This window comes from Lytechinus variegatus, chromosome 14, assembly GCF_018143015.1.
Source record: "Lytechinus variegatus isolate NC3 chromosome 14, Lvar_3.0, whole genome shotgun sequence".
Taxonomy (NCBI): Eukaryota; Metazoa; Echinodermata; class Echinoidea; order Temnopleuroida; family Toxopneustidae; genus Lytechinus; species Lytechinus variegatus.
Window position 1 is genome coordinate 779,907 of NC_054753.1, and position 14,518 is coordinate 794,424.

The 14,518-nt window shown below is 34.1% G+C and overlaps 1 protein-coding gene across 1 annotated transcript in view; it reads right to left on the bottom strand.

Annotated features, from left to right (window-relative positions):
* The window catches only part of LOC121428113 (ubiquitin conjugation factor E4 B-like), a 35,951-nt gene that overhangs the window by 12,813 nt on the left and 8,620 nt on the right, over window positions 1–14,518 (bottom strand). Inside the window, exons 5-15 of the mRNA XM_041624705.1 lie at window positions 13,943–14,081; window positions 10,823–10,937; window positions 9,801–9,912; window positions 8,774–8,877; window positions 8,223–8,337; window positions 5,928–6,011; window positions 4,573–4,629; window positions 3,746–3,862; window positions 2,783–2,872; window positions 1,668–1,781; window positions 676–871 (exon numbers count right to left, since the gene is read on the bottom strand). Coding sequence (XP_041480639.1) covers window positions 676–871; window positions 1,668–1,781; window positions 2,783–2,872; window positions 3,746–3,862; window positions 4,573–4,629; window positions 5,928–6,011; window positions 8,223–8,337; window positions 8,774–8,877; window positions 9,801–9,912; window positions 10,823–10,937; window positions 13,943–14,081 — 1,243 coding nt within the window. The remainder of the gene's footprint in view (window positions 1–675; window positions 872–1,667; window positions 1,782–2,782; window positions 2,873–3,745; window positions 3,863–4,572; window positions 4,630–5,927; window positions 6,012–8,222; window positions 8,338–8,773; window positions 8,878–9,800; window positions 9,913–10,822; window positions 10,938–13,942; window positions 14,082–14,518) is intronic.

Consider the following 14,518-nt stretch of genomic DNA (forward strand, 5'->3'; position numbering starts at 1 on the left):
TGATGTTGGTGTCTATGGGCAGTTGGCACCATGTACGTACATGTTTGTCCAACAGCGGTTCCATGACTTTTGCTCCCGCAACAATTAATCCGATGGAAAATCTGCAAGTTAATCCAGACAAAAAAACCTAACCTCCTAAACTAAATACATCCTGATCCTTATCTTTACATTATTCTGAACCAAACTCGATTACAATCCTAACCCTATGATAAGACCACTGCACATGCTACAGGAGTTTATGTCCTGTCAACCCAATAGCCCCTTCTTAAATCCCAGAGATGCCAAGTTCAAAGACCAGCTATGCGTGAGATTTTCTGTGAATCTGAGTGAGATCACAGACATTGTGTACAATGTATATGGGGATAGGCTGTGATAGTTGCGTGAGACAGAGATTTGAGGGGATGAACAAGAGTCCAAATGCTTGAGTCTCACGCATAATGCGTGAGACTTGGTAGCTCTGAAATCCATTAATGTCAACCTTTAAAACAGCTATTGACTATTGAGAAGATGTCTTTGAAAACTTTCTGAAAACAGCTATTCTGTTCCATCGTGTTCATTTGACCTTTTTATGAGAAGTATGCCCGAATATGCTATGGTACATTTAGCACACACTGATCTTGTTAAGCTTCATTTCCCCTTCCCCCCCCTCCACAAAACTCCCTCTCCCCCACTCACTGATGCTTTTGAGCCACTCCTGGGCCTCCTGTTCCGTCATGTTCATCTTAGTTTCTTGAGAGACATCCACCCTAGTCTTTGGGTGGTGTGTGTATCGTACGTCAACCTTGCTCAGTTGGATCTTCTGGCTTAGTCTATGAAAGATGGCGAGTAGGTTGAGCATGAAACCATCCCCTGCAACCTGACTTTCATCAACCTGGAAAAGACAATAAACTGAATAGATAAATTGAAGATGTTCCAGGTCTCAAAATTTGCATCAAAATTTTACGTTCTATTCCAAAACTGGGTCGCAGACCAATCTTAAGTTGTGCGGTGGCATTCAGTCTGACCATCTGACGTTCCATGTCTCAAAATTTGCATCAAAATGTTGCATTTCAATCCAAAATCACTGACAAAACACTACATGAAACACTCTCCCAGTAGTCATTGTGTGGGACATTCAGAGTTTGGTAGCCAGCAGGGAAAATGGGAAGACCCACTTGAATTTGGTTTTGATAAAAACATCAAAATAAGAGAAATATATAAATGATAGCAGGGCAAATACTCAGAGAATAACAGTTATTGATTTTTGAAATCTGATTTGTGATAACACATGCGAGCATCCATCTAACATAAATCCTACAAAGCGTAACTTTCATGTATTATTATTTGTGTTATAACGTTCACTCTTAGGAGCTATATCTGCTTTTGTTTGTCTAAAAATCAAAATTGTTTTAACTTAATAATTCCTTCTTGCAGGTCTACTCAGAACAAATACTTGAAATAAATAAGTGTTTGGTACCGCAAACTCGTAAAATAGCCTTAAAAAACAGACATACTCCGATGAGTGCATGTTGAAAAACTTCAGTATGTCCGTTTTTAAGGCTTTTTTACAAAATGCTTACAGTGTAAAACTTGATAAAAGTGGAATGGGTTTAACCATGTGTATGATCAATAATTTTTAAGAAATGCTAATAATTAAATGACTAATCATATTTACTTGGGAATCTTACCTGCATTTGAGCTCTCTTGTTGTTTCTTGATAACACATTACTTAGGAATGTTAGCATTGATTCTCTAGTTGCACTGTTTACCAGTATGCTATGTACAATGTGATGCTGTTCAACCTAAGATAAATTACAAATATAGAAACGTTGGTTCAAAAGCTATCATAAATGAATCTTCTTATAATAATGAAATAACAAACATTTGAAATGTGTTAGCATCCATCATGAAAAGATGCTCATTGCGCAGGAAAAAAAAGATAAGACGAAATAAGTTCAAGAGGGAGAAAAGTTGCATTAAAGATAAATTCCAGTTCTGGTAACAATCTCAAAATGACTTTTTACAGAATCTAATATAATGATCACCCAAGTGTTTGTTTGTATGAATAAAAAATATGTGCACAAGAATTTTGGAAGAAATTGTGTAACTGCTGAGAAATAGGCAAAATAAGCGCGGATTCGGTCACTTCCGTCAGGTCTTTATTCCAGCAATAATAATACACTGTCCCATGTGTGCCTATCCGTGTTGGCGATCTTCAGTATGATTGTATTTCAGCTTAGATTTTATGATTTCACAAAGTTCAGTTTATGTAACTGCACCAGATCTAGATCCACAATGATATAGTCATACTTAACCTTGGTTTTACAACCTTTCTCATGAAATTAGTGTTATACTGCAACTATTATCATTTAGCTTTAAAAATGTATGTTTAGTTACAGATGTATTTACTGTGCACAGTCAGTGTTGCTAGAACATTCTGAGTAAAGATTTGGAGGGTGAAACTATTGTAGGAATAATTTTTTTTTAACATTGTTTTCAACATATGAACAAAAAGGTACTGATACAACATAAAATGGGCACAGTATATATGTAAAATCTTATACTCTACCTCTTGTACTTTTCAGTAAGTACAGGGATCTGCAGTATAGGTTATTAGATAAGACCCTTAAATCTGGCTTCATAAAACAAATCTTATTAATTGATCTAAGAACGATTTTTTTTATAATTTATTGCATAGACTGAAATGGACAATCAATCGTGAAAATCAGTTTTATTATCAGTCACATGGTTTTGTGAAATTGGACTCATTTTGTTTTTGAATAGGATGCACATTATATCTTACCCTAACTTGATCCAGTATTCGTTGAAGAGTATCAGCGGCCAGTCTTGCACTGTCTGTAGTGGTAGCAAAGTATTTGTCTGCTACTTTTTGCTGCAGTAAACAAGATGATAGGGGAGACATAAGAGACAGGAAAAGACAAAATGAATCATTCATAATGCTTAAAGTCAAGCTTTGCTTTTTCCGGCAAAACCCTTCTTTAACATACAAATATCATCTGAAGTTACTTTATTTATTGCATCGTGTTCTTTAAATCTATGATTATGCTAAATATATATATAAACATATTATATTATGTCTTGTAGTATTTTAGACCTTGTTATGTTATGTTTATCATATCATGTACAATTGTGAAACGGAAATTAATATATGAAATCAAGGTCATGAATAATATAAACCTGTGTTGAATTTCATAAAGCTGTTTGATAGTTATGCACCAATTTACACCCGACTGAATGTGTTCTTAAGTGATAAGAGATAGATTTCATTTATCACAAGGTTCACCAGTCACGCACAAACTTGTGTTTAACATATGAGCAGCTGGTTTCCTTTTAAACAGAGAATTCCGTTCAAATTACTCTTGATTGTCCACAAAACATTGAATAAACAGGCTCCACAGTATTTAGGTAACTGCTTGAATCTTAATAGACCAACTAGAGCTCTTAGATCGGCCAGTGATCACCTTCGCCTCACATATTCATTAACTCGTACAGTAGCTGGTGACAGAAATTTTACGGTGTCGGCTTCAAAATCCTGGAATGACCTGCCACTAATAATTAGACAGTCTCCATCATTAGCAATCTTCAAAAAGTCATTAAAAACTCATCTCTTTCATACTTTGTAATTTTTTATATATTACATCTTATCAATTCATTGTAAGCGCTTTGGGCCTAATGGGAAAAGCGCAGTACAAATAATAAGTAATAATAATAATAATAATTTGTGAAAATAGCCCTCAGGACTTACATCATCTTCAGCAAAGACGGAGAGTCTCAAGCAAGCTCCTAGAAGGGATAATTGTTCCAGCTCTCGTCCGGCAGCACTGCTAACAGGATCAGGTAACCAGAGAGGTGATGAGGCCAACTAAAAAGGAAAAAATGAAAGTATTATGTCAGCATTACGATGGAAAAATAAATCTTTTCATCTGGACTTACTTTGATTGAAACAGAGAACAGTTGGCCAGGACCTCTTAATTACTGCCAGGCCTTTTGTTGTTGCAAACTAGCGCCAATTACGAGTTATAATGAATTATTTCAACAACAGAATTTCAAGAACCTGCATAACAAGCACTCTGATTAAAAATTCATACTTAGGAGATAAATACCAGGAACTAACAAGAAAATACAATGTAGATTCTAAGGTAATATTTTGACCCCCACAAAAAAAACAGGACAGAAATAACATTTCCCATTGAAATGTATAGCGAAATTATAAAGAAAGTCGTACGGAAACAAGAAATGTATAGTGAAATTATAAAGAAAGTAATACGGAAACAAGAAATGTATAGTGAAATTATAAAGAAAGTCATACAGAAACAAGAATTTGGAGAAGTCGCAATTTAGATCCTTTCCTCTGGATCCAGAATAATTAGGAGGTCCTGGCCATTTGTTCATTACAATACATTTCAATTAAAATTATACTTTGAGGACAATCTATCTTTGAAAATAACAAATTTTGTAAGTAAGTGAAGGAATATATTTAGACTTTATTTTCTACATTACAAATGTAAATCAACTCTCTTCCCCAAATATCAATTATTAACCATCGGGAAGGATGTAACATGTTATACTTACAAGGCCACAAATAGGTCTTGAATTGCCAACTTTTATTCTGCATAGTTCACTTAAAATCTGAAAGACAATAGATAATAAACAACAAATAAATAGCATGTATGATGAACAAAATTTGAGAGTGGTGTTGCATCATTTGGACTGAAAGGAAGTGATAGTGATTGTTAGTCTACCTCCTGAATGAATACACATTTTATGAGCAAACAAGCAATTAAAAAAACCATATTTCCATCCATGTCAGAGATTTATGAATCAAAATTGAATGAATAAATAAAAACAATGTTGCCAATTCGCGATCGGAAAATGTACCAAACACCTCCACGGCATTTCAACTTCATTTTTTTTACTACTGTACACATGTATATGAGTACAGAAGCAAAAGCTGGGGTGATAGTATGCAGTGCTTAGAAACATTTGCATTCAGCGCTATATAAATGTTGCAAATTATTATTATGTATATAGGTACACATCTCAATTATTTTTACCAAACAACATGTTTGCAATAGCAAAGCTTTGCTGTTGGAGACATTGGTACTAGTTACTAAATATGTCAATATTTTTTAATTAAATTCACAAAAATAAAACAGCATCTACAGAAGGGCATTTTAGCAGTGAATTAACAATTCATATATTTTGTGTACATGTGAAAAATCAGAATGTTTTGTATGATGTGCAATAAATTCCCCAGAGGCTTATACCAGATATTACAAATGTTCATCATGTTTTTGTTGTTGCTGTTATTATTTTTATTACTATCATTATTATTATTATTATCATCATCAATATCATTATTGTTATTACCATTATCATCATTATTATTATCATTATTATTATCATTTTTATTATTATTATTAATATAATTATCATTACTATCATTACTATTATTATTATCATTATCATCATTATTTTCATTATCATTATTACTATTATTATTTTTATTATCATTATTATTATTATTATCATTATTATTATTATTATTATCATTATTATTATTTCCATTGTCCACAACTTGATGTTCTGTTGGTACATTAAACAGCAACCGGACTTCTTTCAGAAATCTAGGGTTATTGTTCTATATTCTATCAAATGGGTTCTCTTCTCCTTCTTTACTTCTCTTTCTAATTCAAGACCTTTCGTAGGATATGAGCTGTTCCAAGCAAGCTCGCCTTCTGTATCGTTTCAAAGGACACCTCGACTCCTAGAACAGCCAGAAAGCTTATGTGTCTTGCTGTTATTATTGTTTTTGTTGTTGTTATTATTGTTTTTGTTGTTGTTGTTGTTATTATTGTTGTTGTTATCATCGTCATCATCATTATTATTATCACTGTCATTAAAATAATGATCTTAAGTTTTCATACCATGAGAGGTGTCCTGTATTCATCTGAGGATAGTGAGCTTCGTTGAAGTTTCTGTACTAGTCCAATGATGACAGGGTAAAATATCTGAACAAAGAATAAACAAAGATGATAATGAATAAACCAACAATGAATAAACATTTCAGCACCAATGTAAATATTATCAACTCATTCATTGGAATTACTTGAAGATCAACCTGCATCAAAAGCACAAAAGGCAATTCTATAAATGGTTCAGTGAAATATTTCTTGGCTTTTGTATTGTCCTCAAACCAGCAATTAGTGGCCCTTCATTAGTTTTTCTGTTTTGTACGTTTTAATCATTTTGGATTATCATCTTTATCATCATCAGCAACAGCAGCAGCAGCAGGAGCAAACCACCAAAATTATTGTTTTGTAACTTTTACATTATTTTGGATTATCATCACCATCACCATCATCATCATCAGCAGCAGTTTCAACCACATCATCATCACTACCACCATTACCACCCTAAACAGGGTTGGCGATTTTTTTTATTTTAAAAAAAAAATAAAAAAAATCGGATTTATTTGATTTAAATCAGATTTTTTTTATTTAAATCAGATTTTTTTTATTTTTTTAAAGTTCCTTCGAAAAAAAGGGTAATTATCCCCCCCCCTTACTCTTACAATGACATCAATATTGATGTTATACATTTCACCCCTAATATTGTTCTTAACCACATATTTTGTAATTAAAATCCAGTAAAAATGGACAATTAAAAATGAATTTGAGGAATCATGTATCTGAACTTAATTCTATCATACATAGGCCTATGAAGGAATATTCCATAGGGAATTCCCAGTGAGTAGAGAAAATTCCCCTCTGGGATTTTTCATTCAAATATTTAAAAAAATCCAAGAGAAAAATCCCTTATCAAAACTGCCAACAAACCCTTTGCCAATTACTAGTATTCATGTATATTGTAAGAGAAATAATTCAAATCAATGATTTTTTTCAATTAGTCACAGCTTTACAATAGTCAAAGAGAGACTACAACTGTATATGTTAAGGATCTTTTTGATAAAAAGCTCTTCTCTTGCTACAGATATAGATGCAAAACTCTCAGTTTTGGAGAACAATATAGGAGATAGCTTAGTCAAAGGGTGACTATACTACATTCTGTTACTGTGATTTTTTTACATTAATCTACAATTTTTATTCCCATATTCTCTACAAAAAAATCTGTTTGATCCATGAAGTATGAAAAAAAAATTACTTTTAACTTAAAGGATAAAAACTACAAAACTGCTTAAATTACAACATATGTATTACAAAAAGAAGTATTTTATTTTAAATGAGACACAGCTTACAACTGCCAATGATTGTAACTGAAGTACCTGCATCTTAACGTTAAAATACAGTGTTAAATGTTTATTCTGAGTTTTGCAAATTGTTGTTATAGAGCTCTTTCCATTATTACATGCAGATACAAAACTTCCAATATTTGTAGCACTGAACATAAAATGGGCTGCAGTGACTTAAAAGGTTTATAAGAGAAAGCTTTTCTCAACAGTCAAATTATGACTGTACTACATTATGTCAATGTGATTTTTATAATTATGTTATTCAAAACATCAAATGTATGATAAATGTAACAATACGAAATAAGAGGCATGTTAAATATGTTGATTACATGCAGGTATCATTTTTTTATTTTACATGACAGAAGTAGTTATGTGTAGGCGAAGGATCAAAACTGGAAAACTGCCAACAAACCTTTCCTCATCGACCTTTATATATTATATTTTTTTTTTTTACAAACTGCTCTCTGAAAAGTCTTTGGATTATGTGAAAACTTTACGTTAAGAAAGAAATTGACTAATAATAACTGACAAAGAATGTAAAATTTCAGAAGAAAAACTTGACATAATTTACAAAAAATGAGTACCTATTGACAACATACATCTGTAGTTTTTAAGGAATTACCTGATTTTATTAATTTGATTTTAATTTGTTTTAAGTAGATATGAAGACTTTGTTGATCTTTTATTGATATAAAGTTAATTCAAAGTTTTTCAGTTGACTTGAAGAATTAAAACTGCATTGAACAAATACTTTGTCCATGATTTGTACATGTTTCAATGGAAGTGATTTAAATCAATGATTTTTAAAAAAAAATCATGGTGATTTAAATCGCGATTTAAATCACGATTTAAATCAACGTGATTTAAATCTGCCAACCCTGACCCTAAACATCAACTCCATTATGATGTTATCCTCTTAAATATCACTTATTCTCATCACCAATATTGCACTGCTACCATGGTAACTTACACTTTTAAATCCTTGGGGATCATAATTACTTTGGAGTACAAGCTCTTGAAGGAAGCTTCCTGGCATATTGAGTTCTTCTAACATTGGTAATAGCGGAGATTGATCGGTAGTTGACCTGTTTGAGTGAACAGAGATATATGGAAACATGCACTTTTTAAATTTCCATTTTATGTAAGTTTAAGGAATATTAGCAATTACAACCTTCTGTCTCTAGACTTTGAACCAAAAGGTCTGGGGTACGAATCCTTTGGCAGGCATTTATGTACATTTGCCACTCTCTGCCCAGGTGTAGTTTATAGGTACCAGGCAGGAAGGAATTCCTTGAATGCTTGAGCAATTGATCAGAGTAGCCATACTAAAGCCGGGGTAAAAGCATGCAGCACTTAAAAGTTGTATTAAGCACTACTGCACTATATAAATGTTGCATATAATTATAATTTTTATAAACTCAGATTATATGAAGCATTAAGTCGTGTGTTTATTAGACATAGATTTATAAAACACGGCCCAGAACGAAACTTCATCTTACTGAGTGAAAATGATAAACATACCTAGGTTGAGTAAAGATTCCCTGTAGTAGAAGTGCAGCATGACATACACATTGATGCCTAGCAGCTTGTAATAGGTCTCTCATGGCTGGATACTGTCTGTAAACCTAGTCAAAACATCAATAAATAAATGAATGAATGAATGAATAATTGAATGACTGAATGAATGAATGAGTGAGTGAATGAATGAATGAGTGAATGAATGAATGAGTGAATGATTGAATGAATGAATAATTGAATGAATGGATGATTGAATGAATGAATGAATGATTGAATGAATGAATGAATGAATGAGTGAGTGAATGAATGGATGAATGAATGAGTGAGTGAATGAATAGATGATTGAATGAATGAATGATTGAATGAATGAATCATTGAATGAATGAATCATTGAATGAATAATTGAATGAATAATTGACTGACTGACTGAAATTTAAATCATCACTTGTGTGAAAAAGAGTGTAAATGATCTGTTATTGGTGGTGGGTAATAATGTCTTTTAACTTAGTCAAAACATAACTAAATGAATTATTTAATGAGTGATATTATACATCCATCAATTCAATTAAATCAAAAAGAATGTAAAAGATCTGCTATTGCTCAGGAATACTATCTCCAGTTAGTCAAAACACAAACAATCAGATCAATATAAAAATAATTGACTGAGTGAATTATGAGCCCATTGATCCTTTACAGCTAGGTAGGTAATGATAATAAAAGCATTCAAAACCTAAATCAATGATTAACTGAGTGACATCATCAATTACATGAAAGGTATGTGAACGCACATTCATTGATGTCTGTGGCTAGTAAAAGATAATTCCATTGTATTTTTTTAAATTCAAACTGATGTGGGCCTGAAAAGTGTATTTTCTGTGAAATCCCAAATTCTGTGGAGATTTAACTCTATTTGTCTATTGTATTTGTGATTAAGTTATGATAAATCGTCGATAAATCTCGCTTTCGTTTTTTGTGGGACGCACTGTATAAATGCCTATCATTATTATTTTATACATATAGTGTCTCATACTTCAGAAGCTGATCTTTCCTCTGCGGCAGTTCTTTGTACACACTGTACCAGGTAGTTCAACATCTCTGCTTCACGTTGGATACCAGTTGATGCGGATGATGTGGAAGGTCCGCTGCATGTATAAAATGTAAGCATATAATTGAGATAAATGAGAATGCAATGTATGCCTGGTGATTTAATATCATAGTTGGGGTATGAAGATAACTGGAACATATTCTCTACTCTGGTCTGATTCAAATTCTGTCCTGGAAATGTGGTTAAACTATATTATAGCCAATTGTCACACAAATATTGAACAGTACAATTTGCAAATATGGTGTTCAAATCATTCATAACTGTCTGTGAACAATAGTTAAAAATAGTTTTCTTTCTTGTTAAACCATTGAAGCATGGGGAAAGAACACATTAAACATAAAAAACTGTAAAGCATGTTTTGTATAGGCCTACTAATAGCTTCCCATAATTATAGCACAGAGTTAGACCAAGGGCTCTAAAACTGGAATAATAGGTCACTGTGAGTAGGTAAGGATGGCTTAGACAGCTGGCAGCCGTCTGTTTCGAGGAGTTTTTTAACATTTTAAAAAAATTTCTCCTCGTACACAGACGGCTCGCTATCGTGCAGCCACCATTAGGGGACTTGCAATGCAAAATCCCCCCGTCGGGGCTCTTCAATTTTTGTCTTTAATGAATAAAAATTTTGAAAATTAACGAGACAGTAATGCAAATTAATAATACCTCTTGGCATTATTTGCCAGAAAACAGGGAAAAATCTAGTTAAAAGGAACAAAAACAGTGACTTACCTTGGCTGTCGCGCAAATTCACTTCCCCGTTTTACCTGATCTTAATACATAAACATATGGCCATTGAGTCCCCTGTACAGATCGCCCTAGAACTTCGGTCTCTGTATTTGGTGAGTGAAGCCAACGGAGTTCAGCTGAACAACGAACATCACAGAGACCAAAGCTTTTGGTCTAGGATGGACCATACAAACTTTCCTTCACCCATCGACCCTATAACTTACCTTGGACTAGCTGCCTGAGATTCTGGTAGATTAGAGTATGGATTTCCACTGGATGAATGTAATGTGAGTACCTCCATCAGAACCAAACACACCAAGTCTTCCATGCTCCCAAACACTGACATCAATTCAAATACAAAGAAATTCATTGAAACAATAGACCAACTCACAATAGCGTTCTGTGCAACAGCAATGAATGGTCATTTGAGATTTAAAAAAAAATGCTTTTAATATGCGCTGACATTAACATTTGTGATTTGTTGATCATATATATTACTTTTAAGAGAATGTTTTTTTCACATTCACTGAACAGTAACTACATGTTAGTGTTCCTAATCATAGGTATTTGACAGTAGCCCATTCAATGTGACAAACAAGGAGAATACAATAATAATTTTCGTATTTTTCACTGTGCATACGTTGTGAGCGGGAATGACTGAATTGATTGAATCCGATGACCATGACAAATCTGTAAGCACTTACATACATACAATATACATGTATGTATTAAATATAAATAATCAGATTATTATTATCACTGATGTACTATTGTCGGGCATGGTGGTCTAGTGAATAAGACTCTCGCCTTTCAATCTGAGGGACGTGGGTTCGATTCCCAGCCATGGTGTGTTTGCCTTCAGCAAAAAAATTACCCACATTGTGCTGCACTCAACCCAGGTGAGGTAAATGGGTACCGGCAGGAAGTAATTCCTCAAAAAGCTGTAAACACCGGAATAGGTAAACTAGCTTAGCCGGGGTAATATAAGAGCGCCTTGAGCACCTTTCAAGACAGATACGTGCACAATTATCCTACATGTATATTATTATTATTATTCCAGTCACCTGGGGCCCGTTGCAGTAAGAGTTGCAATCATCGCAACTCTAAAAATCATGCGTAACTTGATTTTCAACCAATTAAACAGCGCGCATTTGGGACTTGCGATTGATATTTTGACTTGCATTTAAACGTAACTCTTTCTGCAACGGACCCCTTGTCTACATGTATGTCATGTCTTTCTTTCTTAGGATTTGAGTTCCACATTATGCTATGAAGTGTTAGTACTCATCCAAATAAAAGATGGAAAAGGCCATTTGAGAAAAGTTGATGATGAGCTTACTGTGAATTGGCTTATAAATCTTTCAGAATAAAGATGTAAAGATCTATCACTATTTGTCATAACAGTCATCAAGTTGTGTGAAGGAGGTAACGTGTGTACAATTCATGTGTCTTGCGTGACTTGACTCCATGGCCCGTATTCTTAAGTCAGGTTTAACTTAAACTCAGATTTAAAGTTGTGGTTTAAGTATGGATAGCCAATTGTTACATGCACCACTAACAGTATAGATATCATATTTCAGCTCATTTGGCTCTCAAATCATTCATAATTGTCTAGGAAGTATATTTAGATTATTGTCTTCACCATCGATGAATCAGGAAAGAGCACAGTAAACATAGTTACTTAATAAAAACAAGTGGAATGCCTCTGGCCGTCTCACCTGCATCACACGGTTCAATATAGCAGCAGTGCTCACTTTGAATACTACTCTAACTCGCACAAGATGTTCAGTGATACATGGTTACTCTTATTTCCCTTTTTTATGAACTAGACCAATAAACTTACAGAGATATGATGGTTATTCAACAAAAAACCCCAACATGGCCAAAGTTCATTGACCGTACATGACCTTTGACCTTGATCATGTGACCTGAAACTCGAACAGGATGTTCAGTGATACTTGATTACTCTTGTACAAGTTTCATGAATCAGATCCATAAACTTTCAAAGTTATGATGGTAATTCAACAGATACACCCAATTCGGCCAAAGTTCATTGACCTTTGACCTTGGTCATGTGACCTGAAACGCGCACAGGATGTTCAGTGATACTTGATTACTCTAATGTCCAAGTTTAATGAACTAGACCAATAAACTTTCAAAGTTATGATGGTAATTCAACAGATACCCCCGATTCGGCCAAAGTTCATTGACCCTAAATGACCTTTGACCTTAATCATGAGACCTGAAACTTGCACAAAATGTTCAGTGATGCTTGATTACTATTATGTCCAAGTTTCATGAATCAGATCCATAAACTTTCAAAGTTATGATGGGAATTCAACAGATATCCCCAATTTGGCCAAAGTTCATTGACCCTAAATGACCTTTGACCTTGGTCATGTGACGTGAAACTCATGCAGGATGTTCAGTGATACTTGATTAACCTTATGCCCAAGTTTCATGAACTAGGTCCATATATTTTCTAAGTTATGACGTCATTTCAAAAACTTAACCTCAGGTTAAGATTTGATGTTGACGCCGCCGCCGCCGTCGGAAAAGCGGCGCCTATAGTCTCACTTTGCTTCGCAGGTGAGACAAAAATTGATACTTTTGGCTTCCCATACTTGAACCACAACTTTAAACCTGAGTCTAAGTTAAACCTGACATCAGAATACGGGCCAAAGTCTATTTTGTACAAACTCTGGTGAGCATTGGACAAAATCTGAGGAAGCAGTTTGATCCAAAACATTTGCAACGTAACAACCACCCATCCTCCTGACCATACCCTGACTCCTACAGTCTCTTCAAACTTGGTTTGACCGGGGTATAAAAATGTTGGGTGAGACTATAGTGTATAAAACCAGAGCATTATATATGTACATCTGTGGCAGGTCCCAACACTGAACCACACATAACTAGTCAGGGTGCTACATAACTTTTTAGAAGCACTTGCCCTGTCGGGCAAGTAAATTTTTAAATAATTGGAATATACTTGCTTGAAAAATCTATTTCACTTGCCCGAAAAAATCCTTGTTCTTACTTTTCTTTTTTCAAAGTGATTTTATCTTGTCCGCCATGACCAAATTTAGGATTGATATATCATATCGACCCTAATTTTGGTCATTCTACTGTGAGAAATTTTGCTTGCCTACTTCGGGCAAGTAGTTTTGGTCTTTACTTCAAAACACTTGCCTGTCCTTAACTTTTACTTGCCCCCTGCAATCGGGCAAGCGCTTATGTAGCACCCTGACTAGTGTAAACCTATCATAGGTGGTCATTTGGGTAGATTAGTACAAATTTAAAATGACATAACATTAAATCGATTTGTAGTTGGTTTTGCTTACCTTTTGTCGGATCCTCAGCAAACTCTGCTGCCAGCCCCTTGAGATAAAGGACACCTGAACCCTGTTCCTTCCATGATATATGAAACACTTTAGACATAACCATCAACAGGGTGTGTTCACTTACTCCACATAACAGCAACTAGAGAAACATAAAGATAAATGATATACATGTATGAAACACTTTAGACATGATGACCATCAATAAGGTGTGTTCACTTACCCCTTACCCCATAAAAAGTAACAAGAGAAATGTAAAGATAAACGTTACATGAAACACTTTGGACATGACCATCAACAGGGTGTGTTCACTTACTCCACATAACAGCAACTAGAGAAACATAAAGAGAAATGTATGAAACACTTTAGACATGATGACCATCAATAAGGTGTGTTCACAAAAGCAACGAGAAATGTAAAGATAAACGTTACATGAAACACTTTGGACATGACCATCAACAGGATGTGTTCACTTACCCCACATAATAGCAACTAGAGAAACATAAAGATAAATGTTAATTATATGAAACACTTTATACATGACCATCAATAAGGTGTGTTCACAAAAGCAACAAGAGA